The sequence below is a fragment of the Eptesicus fuscus genome, chromosome 16 (genome assembly GCF_027574615.1).
Source record: "Eptesicus fuscus isolate TK198812 chromosome 16, DD_ASM_mEF_20220401, whole genome shotgun sequence".
NCBI lineage: Eukaryota > Metazoa > Chordata > Mammalia > Chiroptera > Vespertilionidae > Eptesicus > Eptesicus fuscus.
The window spans coordinates 35,444,627-35,462,963 of NC_072488.1; the positions used below are offsets into that span (position 1 = coordinate 35,444,627).

Consider the following 18,337-nt stretch of genomic DNA (forward strand, 5'->3'; position numbering starts at 1 on the left):
AGGTGTACCGGTTAGTAATGCAGATTTTGTAATCAAAGAAAACACGATAATTTCAAGAGAAACATCAAAAGTGCTTTATTCAAAGTAATGTCCATCGCTAGCTACACATTTCCCCCATCTTTCAGGTAATCTGTGGATACCGTCCCAATAGAACTTTTCTTTTTTTGAGGCAAACCATTCAGAGACCCAATTTTCCACTTCTTTGTACGTTTTGAAGTGCTGCTCAGAAAGTGCGTGTGCCATCGATCGAAACAAGTGGTCATCTGAAGGAGCAAGGTCTGGTGAATACAGCGGGTGGGTTAATACTTCCCAGGCAAGAACTTTTAACATGTCTTTAACTGGTTTTGAAGTGTGTGATGGTGCGTTATCATGAAGCAAAATTACTTTGCCATGTCTTCTGGCACATTCTGGTAGTTTCACGATCAAAGCATGGTTCAAGTTGATTATTTGTTGTAGGTAGCGATCAGTATTAACGGTTTAACCTGGTTTTAGAAGCTCATAATACACCACACCTTCCTGATCCCACCAAATGCAGAGCATTGTCTTCTTTCCATAGCGATTTGGCCTTGCAGTCGATGTTGATCAACCCATGATTTTGTGCATTTGGGATTCTCAAAATAAATCCACTTTTCATCGCCAGTCACAATTTGATGCAAAAAAGGCTTTCTTTCGTGCCATTGAAGCAACATTTTACTGATGACTTTTCGGTTTTCCATTTGTCTTTCGTTCAGTTGATGTGGCACCCATTTTCCTTCCTTTAAAATCTTTCCCATTGCTTGTAAACGATTGGAAATTGTTTGCTGAGCAAAGTTTAATCTTTCTCAAGTTTTTGAGTTTGACATGCATCTTCATCCAATAATGCTTGTAATTGTTGGTCTTCAAACTTTTTCGGTTGACCTAGACGTTCTTTGTCTTTCACATCTAAATCATCACTTTTAGATCATTTAAGCCAGCGTTCACAAGTATCTTGAGATGGAGCATGTTCACCAGAAGCTTCCTGAAGTATACGATAACTTGCAGCAGCACTTTTCTTCAAAATAAAGTAATGAATTAAAACTTCCTGCAAATGCTCTTTTTTTGGCACAAAATTCGACATTTTTAAGCATAAAAATATCTGTGATGTTAACAGCTTCAGAAAATTTGACATATGAAGTTTTGAAGCTTGCTGTCAATACAAAATAGCATACATATCGAGTTGCATATATATATCAACATATGTGTAACTCCATCTGTTGAAAAAAATCCGCATATTAACTGGTACACCTGGTAAGAGCATGGGCTTTTGGCCTGACCTGGGATTAAATCTTGTACAAATCCTGCCTCCCACTGAATAGTCCCGTGACTCTATGCAAGTTGCATAAGCCTTAGTTCTCTTATCTGAAAAGGGTGATAGAGTACCTACCTCAAGGAATTGATAAAGTACCCAATACAAACTGTTCAATAAAGTATTCTGCAAACAGAATTATTCTGCAAATACTGGTATCGGAGTGTCTTGAGTTCTAGCTTAGATATGACTACTAACTAAGCAGATGACAGATGATCTTTAAGCAAACCACTTAGCCTTTCTGAGATTTAATTTTTTCACCTTTCAAATGATACCAATACATGTTCCTGCCTATCTCAAAGGATAGGATGGACAATGAATTGTCTATTTTAAACAACTGGTAAACTGTAATTCACCCAACACAGCACACAGAATAAAATCCACAACTTACAAATAGTTTAAAAGACTGATGTACATTTAAAGTAATTTTTACTGTTCTCAGTATAAGTATATGGATATATGTACCTTTCCAAGGCAAATAATGACCTCAATTAACTAATGACCTAGCTATGGTGATGATGCAAAGCATAACTTCAGGCCTCCAGATTCTCAAACATCCAAAAATGCCTCTGACTTAGTGAACTGTTCATAAAAATAGCTATAAAAGCAGCAAACATACAAATTCAACAAAAGCAGCATAAGAATATAAACTTAAAATTATCTCTTAAACTAAATGCAACCCCATAAACTGATACAGCAAAATTCACCCAATATATTGCAAGCTTTTAAAAGTGTCCTCTTGCCCTGGCTGATTTGGCTTAGTGGATAGAGCATCGGCCTGCGGACTGAGGGGTCCCAGGCTCGATTCCGGTCAAAGGCACATGCCTGGGTTACAGGCTTGATCCCCATTAGGGGACGTGCAGGAGGTAGCCAGTCAATGATTCTCTCTCATCATTGATGTTTCTGTTTCTCTTTCCCTCTCCCTTCCTCTCTGAAATCAATAAAGATATATTAAAAAAAAAAAAATGTCCTCTTGCCCTAGCCAGTCTGGTTCAGTGGATAGAGCATTGGCATGTGAACTGAAGGGTCCCAGATTCAATTCCGGTCAAGGGCACATGCTGCCCTGGTTGTGGGTTCCATCCATCCCCACAGGAAGGAGTAGGAGGCAGCTGATCAATGATTCTCTCTCATCATTGATGTTTCTCTCTCTCTCTCTCTCCCTCTCTCCCTCTCCCTTCTCTCTGAAATCAATAAAAATATATTTAAATGTCTTCTTTATTAAAAACAAAGCATGAAAGTAACATGGAAATTCAAATGTTAGCACTGTTGAGATTTTTTTCTAACACTACAGCCAAATGCTATTTGGAAATGTAATTTCAAGTTTTAGGATATCTGTCAAGACCACATTAAAAAGAGTCCTCATTATGGGATCCTTAGCCTGGTTCTACAGACAGGCTTCAATGGGCCTACCTGCTGGCAAAATTGTGTCTGTATACGGATATATGTTCCACAGTTAAAAAGTTTACAGCTTCAGACTCTCAGCAGGAATAGAGGTATAACTGGTATTAATAGTCTCATCAAAAACTACTCACATTCTGTTACTACCAATTTTTATCTTAACTACTTTACATTCTACAAGATTTTAAAGTAAATAATTCATCTGAAGTCCTTACCTTGTCAAAACTCTGTATATCAGATATAAAGCCATATACTATCCACATATGTTTACCCTTTTATTTAAAACACAAAATTTTCAGATTGCACATTTACTGGTGTGTCCAGGCAGACTTCTTCAAGTTTGGTCAGAGGTTGTAAACTTTAAAAGAAATTAAGTTTTTGGTACTTTTTAAATTAATTATTTTTCAACATCAACTTGAAATGTAACACCCAAAAATATAGTTTTATTTCTTCTCTTGGTTAAACTGTTACAGGGAGTTATACTGAGAAATGAATTCTGAGCACAATATTTTGGTACTTTAACTCTGAATTTCTAATCAAGAATGAATTGATGCTCATTTTTGCACAACCTATGAAGGGGAAAAGTAGTCTTAATAATTATTGTGAACCAGATTAGCACGAAGACATATACCTACACTGCAATTCAACAAGTTTCAAGTTCCAACAGTACACTCCTATCCAGTCATAGATAAATGTTAGTATGAAATACAGGAACTACACAAAGAAAAAATAATAATGGAGGGGATGTGTGAGGAGGGGGAAGGAAGCAACTTATAATAGCTCGGTATAACCTACAAAAAAAATTGCTTAAGTAACTTTTTTTTTTTTAAAGGAAGTTATCACTGTGAGATTGTGTTTAGGAGGCAAATTTTCAAACTGAGCCTTAAAGAAAATACTAACAAACTGTCTCAGTATTTTCAGAAATCATTGGCTCATACACAAATAGGAAATCCTATTTTTGTTCATTAAAGCAGGTTTTCAAAAAATAACAGGTTTTTTAGAAGGTCTGCCTGGACAAATTTTGTGAACCTTGTTCAACTAACTGTATTTACTTAAAGGTAATAAAAACTAAATTCTACTTCAATTCTCCATACTATTTCTAACTCTCCATAAATCCATTAAATGTTTGAGTGCTCCTAAACAGAGTTCTAGGGGGTTCACAAATAATCCTCAATAAGACCTTTCACTATGTCTCTTTTCAAAAAATAATAAAGATTAACTTCAGTTTATTTAGAAACTATGTTTAAAATTAATTTTACTGGTTAAGTTTAATTTTTAAAACACCAACAAAATTATTCAAAGCAATTTTTCCTAATATATTACACAGCAAGGCTATTCATTTTCCAATTTCAGAACCAAGCCATAAGCACACAACTTATGTCTAAGATACATACTACAGTTTACTGAAATAAGTACTTAAAAAAGGACTTAGGCTTATCAGTATATCAAACCACCTACACCAACAATAAAAGTATCTCAAAATACAAATAACTTTAAAAATGTAGGAAATTTCATAATGGCACAATTATTGGAAAGTATAGTTTGAATATGGGCAAAACCCTGCTTCCACCTTTCAGGAAGTAAACACTCAGTTGAAAGTAAACTGAATACCTTTCCACGTTTATTATTGCCTTTGGTCACTAAAGTGAAATTCAAACACAAAGAAGATGATACATTTTATGAATCAATTGTCTTAAAGAATCATAATTAGGAAATAGGTAGTTTGAAAGTCTTTCAAAATATCACACACACAACACAAATCCAAAACCTACAAAAGCTGTTGGTAAATGAGCATTTCCTTAACAATCAAGTTTCTGTATGTTACCCTTTTATCTAAATCACCTGGTCCAACTAGGCCTTTGGGCCCAGAAGTAGTTAACTTGCAATATAGCTTGTTTCTTTAAGCTAAAATACCATCTTGCAAGGGTCGGGAATAAAAATTTTAAATCTGGCTAGAAAAGATCAATGTACATGCATTAACAGTCTTTAATAATCAAAAGTATAAGGAATAAGGCCTTTTATTCCAGGAGACAGGCCATTGACTATGTCGGGATGGTGTCTGAGGTACAATACTCTCCTTAGTATGACAGATTTCACCATTAAAACGACGAATGGCACACTAAGAAACAGCATTAATTTTTTAGAATAGTATGAAGTTTCCAATCACCCCTACCACAGTTCATTTCCAGGTGTTGAAGGTCTGGCAGAAGGTGTTCACACACCCACACACACGCCGAGGGAGGGAGAAACCACCATCCTCCTCCCAGGGAGTTTAAAGAAAACCAGCAGGTACGCGAGGCCTCGGCAGCACCCCGAAAATCAGAGGGCGGCCGGAGGGTCGCAGGGTCCGGACGGCGGAGGGAAGCCGGCTCTCGGCCGCCCTTCCCCTCCCCTCCCCTCCCCTCCCCACCGGGAAAGGAGAAGGCTCATTAGTGCCTCGTTAATTGACACCTGTAATGAGGAAACTTTCCCGGCGCCGAGGCCGCCGGGCCCGGCCTGGCTGCAGCTCCGCGGCGGCCCCCTCCCGGGCGCCCAGGTGAGCCGGCCGAGCTGGGCCTGAGGCGGCGCGGCGGCCGCGCCACCGCGCACCTTCCCGCGGCGCTAGGCCCGCACGCCGCCGGCTCGGCCGTCCCTCCCGCAGGCCGCAGCGGCCGGCCAGGCAGCGCGGGGTCCCCAAGCCGTGCACCCCGACAGGCGCCGCCGCGGCTACTTACTTTCATTTAACACCTCCACCAGGTCTGCGCAGTTCTCACACATCGTTCGGCCGCCGCCCCCCCCTCCCCCGCTTCGGATCGCGCTGACTGATCCCGACCGGCGGGGGGGAGGGGAGAGAGGCGGAGGAGGGGGCCGGCCGGCCGGCGGGGCGGGGAGGCGACGAGGGCGGGCGGCGGCGGGGACGGGGCGGGAGCAGGATGGGGGAGGGGGCCGGCGATCCCCGGAGCGGGCGGGGGAGAGGAGGGGGGCGAGGGGAGGTGCGCAGGCCGGAGGGGCGCGGAGGCGCCAGCGGCGGGGAAGGGGGGGGAAGGACGGGGGGAGGGGAGAGGGAGGGAGGGGGCGGGTGGGGAAAGAAGCAGCAGAGTCACTTCACCGACCAGACGCCGCGGCCACCGCCGACGCCGCCGCCATTTTAATAGAGCGTTCGGGCTGCGCTCGGCTCTTTCCGTCCGGGCGAAGGAGCCCACGAGAAGCGCCGCGCGCTCTCATTCCTCCGCCTCCCGCCCTCGCCTCGCCTCCCGCCCTCCCACTCGGCCTCCGCACACACGCCGCACGCTCCGCTCCCCGCCGCGGCCCGCTCGCTGCCCTCCCTTTCCTCTTCCGTCCGGCCTCCCCGCCCTCGGCCCACCCCCTCGGCGCGTCCGCCCCCCGCCCCGCCCCGCCCGGATCTCCGTCGGCGGCCGGAAGGGAGACGGCAGCCAGCGCGGCCGCGGGGGGGGGGGGGGGAGGCGGGCCGAGTGAGTAGAAGATGGCGGAGGCGCCGAGCGGGTCGCGATTGCGCGGCGTCGCCCACGACGGCCCCCTCCGCGGGCGCCGAGGCCCAGCGGGCGCCGCTCTGACCCCCGCCCTTGAGCTTCGCCATCTTCCCTCAGGGCTCGCGAAGGGAAGTGGGCGCCGCTTTCCCCCACATCGCCCCCCCCCCCGCGCTGCGAATCGGGGGGAGGCGGGGAGGAGGGGCGGGCGTGGGGGCCCGGGCCGACGCCGCAGCCCGCGTTGGGGCGCACGGCCCTCTCCCCGCCGGGCTTTGTGAGGCTGGACCGGCCCGGGTCGGCTGAACCTGCATCCGGGTCCCTCGCTACCTTCAGTCCTGCGGGCTCCTCCTCCCTCGAGCAGTGAGACGCCTGAGGAGACGAGAAATGGCGGCGGGAGGCGTCCACCTGGGCATCTCCTCCTTTTCACGCGAGCGGGCCCCTCGGGAACTGCCCCTCTGAAGCGCTTCACCTGAGACGGCGGAGGATGCTTCGGGGGCAGAGCCGCTTTAACGGGGCGTGAAGCTGGGGCCGGAGCCGGAAGGACGGGCGGGAAGGGGACGCCGCTGAGGTGCAGGGTTGGTTCCCTAGCGATGGTGAGCCTTGGGGAATTGTCCTCACGCCTCCCTCCCTCGCCGATTTCTGTACCCAGCCTGGTTCTGAGAGAGGTGACTGAAGAGCCCCCAAGGGAGGGTGCGGACTCTGGTTAGACCTGTGCCCACACCATCTAGTGAGTAGGAATTCTTTCATGGATTCCGCGGCAGCCGGCCCCCCACCACCGCGCCCGGCCGGGACCGCCATCCCGGAGCCTCGGCTTGGCTGCCGCCTGAGGCTGATGCCGTCAGGTCGCCGCCCATCCTGTTGGCAGTGGCTCCCGGGGAGCAGGTGCTCCTTGGGCCTGTGGAGCTCTCCCGACATCCTCTTCCCTTCCCATCTCTCCCACAAAATCTGGGCTTCGTCGACTTGAGGCCCTGTGGGCAGACATCGCCCATCCAATATCCGTCCCAACCCCCACTCCCCACCCCGCCGTCCCTCTTCCCTGCCCCCAGGAAAACCTGCCCAACCCAAGTGGTGTGTGTTTGTTTGTTTTTCCAGGTGCCATCTGAGAGACCTCTGTCTCAGGAAAGCCCCCAGGAATGTTGGTGACTGATTGAAAGCCAACCATGGTATGATTTCTCTCGGGCTGGCCATACGTTTGAGTTCTTGCCAACGAAATGGAAGCGGAAAAGCTGCAGAGTTGGTGGTGAACGCGTCATGCCGATGATCGGTTGTGGCTCTGGGCACCTGAAACCTGTGTAGTTTTGTTAACCAGTATTCCCCCCCCCCCCAATAAATTCAATAAAAGGGGTGGGAAGAAATTGAAGATACAAATAAGTGGAAACATATAAAAATAATTTCTACAAATTTGTAAAAAAAAAAAAAAATTCTGCAGAGTGGGTCTTTTGAAAAGAATTGCCCATTCCTAATAAAAGGGGCAAATTCAGCAGACATGCTCCTTAACCCTTAGTTCTTTCTGCCTGAAACATGCTCCTGATGCACTGAGTAATACAGCATCCATTTTGATTTTTTTTTTGACAATGAAACCACAAACAAGATAAATGCCACCATAAAGTTGATAGTACATTAGTATAAGGTGTGGGTGGATCACTGATACATCCTTGAGCAGCTTCTATCCCCTGCTTATGTAAGAAAAATCCCTTTTCCTTAATCCACACTTATATTTCCATTATTTGTACCCTAACTGATTCAGCTTTTCTTTTGATAATTACTTGTAAGTTAACTGTCAACTATGCTTTTAAGACCACAGAGGACACCTAACAGTTCTTGTAATTGGAAAACTACCACATATTCTGACATTTAAATATTTTTTTAATCAGTTGCTTTCTAGTTTTTCTTCTTTAAAAAATTATGTGAAATAATTTGAGGATCTTGCCCCGGCCGGAGTGGCTCAGTTGGTTGGAGCTTCATCCAGTGCACTGAAAGGTTGCCAGTTTGATTCCCGATCAGGGCACATACCCTGGTTTCGGTCGGGGTACACACAGAAGGCAACCAACCGATCGATGTTTTTCTCTAAGCATGCCCTCAGGTGAGGATTGATTAGAGGGTTATTCCCATGTATGATCACTTAATCATCACTTCAGGGTTCAACAAACTTCTGTGAAGGGCCAGATACAGTAAATATTTTACTCTCTATTTCTTTTTTTTAAAATATATTTTATTGATTTTTTCACAGAGAGGAAGGGAGAGGGATAAAGAGTTAGAAACATTGATGAGAGAGAAACATTGATGAGAGAGAAACATCAATCAGCTGCCTCCTGCACACCCCCTACTGGGGATGAGCCCACAAACAAGGTACATGCCCTTGACCGGAATCAAACCCGGGACCCTTCTGACCGCAGGCCAACACTGTATCCACTGAGCCAAACGGGTTAGGGCTTACTCTCTATTTCTTATCCCAACTACTCCACTCTAAGCAGAAAAGGAGCCATAGAGAATATATACTGAATAAGTGTGGCTATACTCCAATAAAACTTTATTAATGGAATTTGAAATTTTTTTTAACCATTTAAAATTTTTTCTTAGCCCACAGGCCACACAAAAACCGGTAATTAGCCATATTTGGCCTATGGGTTGTAGTTTACCAACCCTTTACTTCAGCTGCTTGTAAATAGATAAGAGCATAGAAGCTAATAAGAAGGTTGCCTGCCTGCTTCCTGACTCCATAGTCTTCACTCTTCAGAGCTATCTTGGTATATGTGTCAACAGAGACTTTTTAATATACTTGAGAGATGTGAATTCTAAAAGAATTATGGAACAGAATCTGACAAATTATCTCCTCTTGTACATTGATTTTAAAACTAATCAGGAACTACCATATAACTTTTTTTTTTTAATATATTTTATTGATTTTTTACAGAGAGGAAGGGAGAGGGATAGAGAGCTAGAAACATCGATGAGAGAGGAACATCGAACAGCTGCCTCCTGCACACCCCCCACTGGGGATGTGCCCGCAACCAACATACATGCCCTTGACTGGAATCAAACCTGGGACCTTTCAGTCCTCAGACTGACGCTCTATCCACTGAGCCAAACCGGTTTCGGCTACCATATACCTTTGATAGCTAGTAGATTGCTGATGACTTTTCAATAATTTGTATACATGTCACCATCTAGTGGTAGAATTTTGCTTTGAGTAAAATTATACAATCTATGAAATTTCTAATTCTCAAGCTTGTATATTTCAAATAGTATATTCTTAGGTACTTCCCTGGAAACCAGCCCAACATAACATTGGAAAATCATTATTGCTGTGGAAATTATTTGTCCTCCTTAGCATTCTGATTGCTGTTACTGAAATAAGATTTTTGTCTCTGGATTTGTAGGTTAAAGTCATCCTATATAATAAAAAGGTAATATGCAAATTGACCCTAACAATGAAACGACCAGTCACTATGATGTGCACTGACCACTAGGGGCTGACGCTCCACATAGGAGCTTCCCCCTGGTGATCTGTGCACTCCCACAGTGGGAACTCCGCTCAGCCAGAAGCTGGGCTGACTGGCAGTGGCAAGAGCCGCTCCCGCCCCTTCGGCAGCACTAAGGATGTCCGACTGATGGCTTAGGCCTGCTCCCCCTAGGGAAGCGGGCCTAAGCCGGCAGGTGGACATCCCCTGAGAGGGCGCAGGCCAGGCTGAGGGACCCCCCCACACACAAATTTTAGTGCACCGGGCCTCTAGTATATACTACTACTACTATATGTAGTACTATATATACTAGAGGCCCGGTGCTCGAAAATTTGTGCACTGGGCAGGGGGTCCCTCAGCCAGGCCTGCACCCTCTCGAAGTCCGGGAGCCCTGGGGGGATGTCCACCTGCCAGCTTAGGCCCACTCCCAGGGGGAACAGGCCTTGGCCTGTGGGATTGGGCTGAACCAGCTCTCCGACCTCCCCCAAGGGGTCCCAGATTGTGAGAGGGCACAGGCCAGGCTTAGGGACCCCACAGGTGCAAGGGGAGGGACCGCGGGAGGGCTACAGGGTGTGTCCAGCCCATCTCGCTCAGTCCCAATCGGCTGGACCCCAGCAGCAAGCTAACTTACCGGTCAGAGCATCTCACCCTTGGTGGTCAGTGTACGTCATAGCGAGCAGTTGAGCAGCTTTAGCATATTATTAGCATATTATGCTTTGATTGGTTGTTCTGCTGTTTGGTCTATTTGCATATTACCCTTTTATTATATAGGATACTTTTTTCATTTCAGAGAGGAAGGGAGAGGAGAGAGAGATGGAAATATCAGTGATGACAGAGTATCATTGATCGCTGCCTCCTGCATGCTTCCTACTGGGGATCAAGCCCACAACACGGGCATGTGCCCTGAGTGGGAATCGAACCATGACCTCCTGGTTCATAGGTTGGCACTCAACCACTGAGCCACACTGGCCAGGCCTAACCCTTTTTTCTTAAGAGTATCTGGAACCTAATCCTACTGGGAAACTACAAGTAATTATAAAACATGCCTTAAAATCATCCTACCCAAGGGACAAAGAAGCTAGGTATTTACTCTTTTTAGTCACTGATTGTTAGGAGGATTTATAGGCAGCAAAGCAGGCTTCTCAAGCAGCCGAAGAAAACCTTCAGGCATAGAAAAAACATGCTAACAGCTGGAAGTCTGGCCACTGTGCACCGAAGTGATAAGAACTAGGAGCAAAAAAAAAAAAAAAGAACTAGGAGCACTGATGGTATCTAGTACACCATCCTTCCCTCTCTATCTGCCTTGGATACAAATGTGATATGTGGAGAAGCAGCAGCTATCATGACACAATAAGCCTGTAAGCAAAAGCCAAGGCATTAAAGATGACAGAATAGAAAAAAAGAGAAGGCTTGGGTACCTGGTGGTGTTGAGCAGCTAAATCAGTGCTAGCAACTAACGGCCTACTTGTTGCTATGTAAGACATTTGGTTACCTAACAAAAACCCTAAAGTCAATATTGGAGTTTTACACTTACTAAAACGTGTGGTAGGCACAGTAATACCCCCCCACCCCCACCCCCCCCCCGCCGACACACACACACACACTCCCAAAGATGTCCATGTCCTAATCCCCAGAATCTGAACATGGTACTTTAACATGGCAAAAGGAAGATTATTTTAGATTATTCATGTGTGCTCAATTAATTATATGCAGCTTTCAAATTAGAGAACCTTTCCCAACTTTATTCAGGGGGAGCTATGACTACACAAGAGTGATCAGAGAGATGCAATTTCCTAGCTTTGAAAGCAGAAAGGGCCCTAACTGGTTTGGCTCAGTGGATAGAGCGTTGGCCTGCGGACTGAAGGGTCCCAGGTTCAATTCCAGTCAAGGGCATGTACCTTGGTTTTGGGCACATCCCCAGTAGGGGGTGTGCAGGAGGCAGCTGATCAATGTTTCTCTCTCATTGATGTTTCTAACTCTCTATCCTCTCCCTTCCTCTCTGTAAAAAATCAAAAATATATATATATTTAAATAAATTTAGTTTTAAGCCACTAAATTTGTGGTAATTTGTTACAGCAAAAAAATAGAAAACTAATATAAGTAGCATGCAGATATAGAGAACAGCAAAATCCCTGAAACACAAAAATAAAGCCAGTATAACTAGAACATGATTGTGGGAGAAGGCCCAAGTCAGATTTTGCAGAGCACCACAGATCTTGCTAAGATACTGGCTTAGATCCTAAAAGCAATTGAAGTATGGAAGCTATACAATCATATTTGTATTTTAAAATAGTTTGAGTAATCTATAGAGAATGGATTGGAGGTAGAGACAACAGAGGGTTACTAGCAGTAGTAATAATCCAGAAAGATGATGATGATGATAGCTTGAACTAAGGCTATAGGAAGGAAATGCATAAAAAGTGAGTTCATCTAAGAATATTTTAGGGGTAAAAAGAACAAGACTTGGTTTATGGATATGGGGAGATGATGGTATCGGGGATGTATCCAGATTTCTGATATGCACAACTGGATATAGTGGTTCCATTTACCAAGATAGGTATCACTTGAAGGACCAGAGGGGGATGGGGTCAATAAAGAGATGTACTATTTTTAGAACTGCTCAACTTGAGGTGCCTGTGAGACAACCAGAAGGAGTTGTTGAGCTGGCAGTTATGTTGATCTAAAGATCAGAAGAAAGTCCCAGACTGGAAATGTAAATATGAAAACAATCCTTAGTATACTAGCTCTTTGTTATATGGGGGAGGGGAGGAGAACTGCTATGCATTCAGCATTACAGGTTCCACACATGAAGGGGGAGGAAAGAACCACTTCCCTCAACTGTCCTCATCAGGAAAGCAAAAACTTTCAAGAAAGCCCTACAGCTAACTTTACTTTTGGTCTCACTTCCCAGAATTGTCACATGGCCACATTTAAGCCTCAAGGAAAAGCTAGCTGGCAGTGGGAATTAAGTCAGTTTACTTACAGTGTCTGCCACAAATGGTACATGAAGTCATGAAGTAATATAGGGAGAAGTAATACTATACAGTGAAAGAAAACCTGAGACAGAGCCTTGAGGAATTTGAATTGGATTAGAGGAAGAGAAGATATCCCAAAGAGTAATGAATCCGTTAAGGGAGTGGGGAGGGAAGTTTGGTACCAATTAAGCCAAGGGAAAAGATGACAATTTTGGAATGCTGGGAAGTCAAGTAAAACAAGATCTACAAAATTATTCATAGGATTATTCATGGAGGTCATGGGAGATGGAATTATGGACACGGAAGCCTCATTACAGTAGACTGAAGACCATTTATAGAAGAAACTATTAAAGTAAAAAACTATTTTAAGACTTTGGACTCAGCCTAGCTGGTTTGGCTCAGTGGATAAAGCGTCAACCTGGGGACTCAAGGGTCCCAGTGGATAAAGCGTCAACCTGGGGACTCAAGGGTCCAGTCAAGGGCACATGCCCGGGTTGCGGCCTCAATCCCCAGTGGGGGGCGTGCAGGAGGCAGCCAATCAACGATTCTCTTTCATCATTGATGTTTCTATCTCTCCCTCTCCCTTCCTCTCTGAAATCAATAAAAAATATATTTAAAAAGACTTTGGACTCAAAGAGAAAGTGGGATAAATGGTAGTAGAAAGATGAAATTAATCATAGGTAACTTACTGTACATACTGTGCAACATACACTGTTCTCAGCACTCATTTAATTCTCTCAAGCACCTTGTATGCTGTGTGCTATTGTTCTCCCTATTTTCCAGAAGAGAATAATAAGGTATAGAGAGGTTAAATAATTTGTGCCAGAAACAGAAGGTGATAATACCAGGACAGAAAAGTCAGAGTGGTTGCTGTAATTTTTCTAAGAAGGTGAGAGAGGATGGAATCCATTGCAAGGGTAGAAGGATTGGACTTTGATAATGGGTACCCATGTGCATACATTTGATGATCAGAAATTGAGGGAGTTCCCATCAGATGATTTGGGGTCTTTTCCTGAAATAAGAGGCAAAGGTCATCTGGAGTCAAGGAGAAGTTAGGATTATGCCAGACTGAAAGAACTATAGTTTTGAAATAAAAGTTCTGGAGGGAGATGAACTAATTAATCAGAAAAGGGTGATAGTGATGCTAGGTGGAGATGAAGATACGGTAGAACTTGTTTTTTGGTATTCATGAACTTCATGATGCCTGTCTTACTGGAACCTTTGATGTACAGTTAGCCCTGTGCAGTGAGCAACTTAAGAGAATGCCATCTACATCTTAGACATAAATTTGTATCTGGCTTCTTTAACAAACAATGTTTTTGAAATGCATCCATTTTGTTGCATGTATTAAGTACTGTTTTTCTTTTTTATTGCTGAACAGTATCATGATAATCTTTTAATTTTAAAAATTTCCCCATGATAATTGCAATTTTTAAATATCATGAGCTATAACAGAACCTAATTGCCATTTAGATGGAATACGTTGTTAGCACTTCCAACTTTGAATAAGACATTGAGCTGAAACCGGTTTGGCTCAGTGGATAGAGCGTCGGCCTGCGGACTCAAGGGTTCCAGGTTCGATTCTGGTCAAGGGCATGTACCTTGGTTGCGGGCACATCCCCAGTAGGGGGTGTGCAAGAGGCAGCTGATCGATGTTTCTCTCTCATCGATGTTTCTAACTCTCTATCCCTCTCTCTTCCTCTCTGTAAAAAAATCAATAAAATATATTTTAAAAAAAAAGACATTGAACGAACGACCATTTGTATTCGCATGTATGCAACCTCAATAAGCCATCATATATATTGTTGAAACAATATGCTGTTTTTCCATTTCAGAAATATAATCAATTGCTTTATTACTGTACCAGTCATACCATGTTGTAAGCATGGAGGTAACACAATCAGGTTTGCATTGGGAAAAGAATCTTCATTGTGCATAGGAATAACGTAGAGATTTGTTAAAATACAGGTTCTGATTCAATAGCTGGGGCCTAAGATTTCCAGGTGATGTGCATATTGTAAACCTATTAGAAGGCTATTTCAGTAATCCAGGAAAGATGAGACCTAGGTTAATGGCAATGGAAGAGAGAAGTAGGTGGATTTAAGATCTATTCTTATGTTGTAGACTTGAATAAAACTTAGTGAGGGGATATGTGAGAGTACGGGACATGTCAAAGGTGATTCCCAGATTTCTTGCATGAAAACTGAAAGGGATGTTGGTGCTATTGAGAAAAGGAACATTGAAGGAGAACTAGATTGTTTTGAATTTTATAGAGATAGGGTGGGAAAAATTCAGTTTGTCTTATTGAGCCTAAGATCCAAAGGTATACGGGCAGAAAAGAAGTCTAAGCAGGAATTTTAAATTGGAAAAGACATTTAGATTATGTCTGAAACCAGAATGGACGACACCTCCTGGGTAGATTGAGAGGTGCAATGAGAAGGCTCAGATCTGCACTGTGAGGAACTTTTCAAACTTGTCTCATGACTTTCAGCTTCTATTTCAGAAGTTTCATAAAAAGCAATATGCTTTCACAGAACTACAGCTGGACTATTCTTTTTTTTAAATATATATATTTTTATTGATTTCAGAGAGGAAGGAAGAGAGAGAGAGAGAGAGAGAGAGAGAGAAACATCCATGATGAGAGAGAATCATGGATTGGCCGCCTCCTGCACGCCCCCACTGGGGATTGAGCCCACAACCCGGGCATGTGCCCTGACCGGGAATCGAACCTTGACCTCCTGGTTCATAGGTCGATGCTCAACTGTTGAGCCACGCCGGCCGGGCTACAGCTGGACTATTCTATTTGAGGGCATATTTTTCAAGATTATTCTGACATTCTTATCTCCAATATTCCAAGGATTTTCTGAAATGAGTCAGCTTGACTAAGCAGATGACTGAAAATCCAGGCACATTCTCAAACTTATTTAGCAGAGGCAGCCTGAGAAATTTTAAATAGTTCAGACTTACCAAAACCTATGACTTTTGCTTGAGGTTGTAACTTTACATTTATGAAGTAACTCTGGAGCTATTCAAGAGTTGTGATTCCATTAAATTCAGGAAATTCATTACTAATCAACTTATCTTGTGATGACTGAATTCAGAAAGATTCTGGAAGTTCCTTTAAATATAAATTCATGGAAAAATAGACATATAAATTCATGGAAACAAAATTATACTGCATCAGAGATCACCCTGAATATATTAGCTTTGAAGAACTAAGAAAGGAATGAAGCAAATACAATAGATTAGTGAATTTACAAGTTAGATAAATATTTTTTTTTCTGATCAAGCCTCGAAATTTTCTTCTTACAGTGTTCTAGATAAATATTTTTTAATATATTTTATTGATTTTTTTTACAGAGAGGAAGGGAGAGGGATAGAGTTAGAAACATCAATGAGAGAGAAACATCAATTCAGCTGCCTCCTGCACACTCCCTACTGACGATGTGCCCACAACCAAGGTACATGCCCTTGACTGGAATTGAACCTGGTACCCTTCAGTCCGCAGGCCGACGCTCTATCCACTGAGCCAAACCGGTTAGGGCGATGAATATTAACAGATACAGCCCTAGACGGCTTGGCTCAGTGGATAGAGCATCGGCCTGCGGACTGAAGGGTCCCAGGTTCCGTTCCGGCCAAGGGCACATGCCTGAGTTGTAGGCTTGATCCCCAGTGGGGGGCGTGCAGGATGCAGCCAATCAATGAATGACTCTCTCTCATCATTGATGTTTCTATCTCTCCTTCTCCCTTCCCTCTGAAATCAATAAATATATTTTAAAAAAAGAATATTAACAGATACAATTTTTGAGTTAAGACTATTTCCTACCCTGAATATGTATTATAATTTCATGCAATTATATAAATAGACATTGTATTTTAAATTAATACAAGTTTTGGGGTCAGAGTTTACATTGCTAAGAGTTAAAAACGAATCCTCTAGTTTGTAAAAAGTTTCTAAAGGAAGTCTTTCTTCTTTACCCTGGATATCAGGAAGCACAGAGATTTTTAACTGAAAGACAAAGCAGAGCCTAGTCCAGCATACAAGCAATGTAACTAGTTAGCTAAGACTCTATGGGGTACAAAATGTGTAAATATTATGGAGAAGGCAATTTACTGCACAGCACCTCAATGAACAAAGATGACTGACCCAAAAGGAGTATCCTGCAGAACATTTTAGCTCCTAAAATTTATCGGGGCCACCCTAGCCAGTGTGTTCAGTGGTTAGAGCGGTGGCCAGCACACCAAGGGTCGAGGGCATTTACCTGGGTTGCAGGTTCAATCCCCAGCCCCAGTCGGGGAACATGTGGAAGGCAACTAATCAATGTGTCTTTTTCACACTGATGCTTCTCTAAAAAAATCAATGGAAAAAATATCCTTGGGTGAGGATTACCAACAACAAAATTTATCAGGGCAATTTTTTGGTGTTATGCATGGATAAATCAAAGTAGTTATGTGGTCTCTTCTATTTTTTAAAAAATACATTTTTATTGATTTCAGAGAGGAAGGGAGAGGGAGAGAGAATAGAAACATCAATGAGGAGAGAGAATCATTGATCGGCTGCCTCCTGAACACCCCACACTGGGGATGGAGCCCACAACCTGCGCATGTGCCCTGACTGGGAATGGAACCGTGACCTCCTGGTTCATAGATTGATGCTCAACCACTGAGCTACGCCGGTCAGGCATCTTTTCTATTTTAACCTTGTAGACTTGACAGCTCTCAGTATTTGCAAACATTGTCAGAAGCAGAAAAGTTTTTTCCTATAGGCTAATAACTGGCTTATTATTTTATTATTTCCATTCTGTGAGTTTTTTTAATTTTATTATTTTAAAAATATATTTTATTGATTTTTTACAGAGAGGAAGGGAGAGGGATACAGAGTCAGAAACATAGATGAGAAACGTCGATTCAGCTGCCTCTTGCACACTCCCTACTGGGGATGTGCCCGCAACCAAGGTACCTGCCCTTGATCGGAATCGAACACGGGACCCTTCAGTCCGAAGGAAGGCCAACGCTCTATCCACTGAGCCAAACCGGTTAGGGCTAGTTTTTTTTGTTTGTTTGTTTTTTTAAGCAAACACTATTTGTGATGCTTAAGGAAACCTAAAGGGTAGGTAGTCCCGGTAGATGAAGACTCAGACTTCAAGTGAATGCAAGAGCGAAAGAATTTCTTGTAACCATTACCAACAGTCAAGAAAACAAGCGGGAGAAGTACATCACTTCTTTCTGTATCTAAGAAATAGGCAAATCATAAAAAGGTAAAATGTATTTAAGAAGTTTCCTCTTAGAATTGATTGGGCATGTTGAATTAGTCTGACTTCATTTAGACCAAAGTGGGGGCGGGGTGCCCATAGTTTCTTTTCCTGTTTTAGTTGTAGGGAAAGGACATTCAGGGTCAGGGACCTCGTTAGATAGCAGTGGATTTCTTATGTCCTATTGCAGTATAAAAAATAGTGTATTATTTGTACAACCAAAGACTATTTTATGGTTTGAGGAGAATAAAATTGACTACATGCCCTGGCCACTGTGGCTCAGTTGGTTGGAGTGCTGTCCCATACACCAAAGGTGGCAGATTCCATTCTTTGTCAGGGCACATATACTTGGGTTGTGGGTTCGATCACTGGTTGGGGGCAACACATCTATGTTTCTCTAAAAAAAAGTTGACTACATTAAAAAAAAAAATAGTGTCTTAGTTTGCAAAATTCTGGGTTT

At 43.5% G+C, this 18,337-nt stretch overlaps 1 protein-coding gene and 1 long non-coding RNA gene across 3 annotated transcripts in view; one reads left to right on the top strand and one right to left on the bottom strand.

The window, feature by feature from the left end:
• Positions 1 to 6,036, bottom strand: part of USP34 (ubiquitin specific peptidase 34) — a 243,367-nt gene extending 237,331 nt beyond the window's left edge. For both annotated transcript variants that reach the window (XM_054728434.1, XM_054728433.1), the window contains exon 1: positions 5,437 to 6,036. In XM_054728434.1, the coding sequence (XP_054584409.1) occupies positions 5,437 to 5,479 (43 nt within the window). In that variant the 5' untranslated portion in view covers positions 5,480 to 6,036. The remainder of the gene's footprint in view (positions 1 to 5,436) is intronic.
• Positions 6,037 to 6,404: 368 nt separating this feature from the next.
• LOC129151888 (uncharacterized) lies at positions 6,405 to 8,065 on the top strand. Its single transcript, XR_008558598.1, has 2 exons — positions 6,405 to 6,782; positions 7,282 to 8,065. It is a non-coding gene; the product is annotated as an uncharacterized LOC129151888 (long non-coding RNA).
• Positions 8,066 to 18,337: the final 10,272 nt, after the last annotated feature.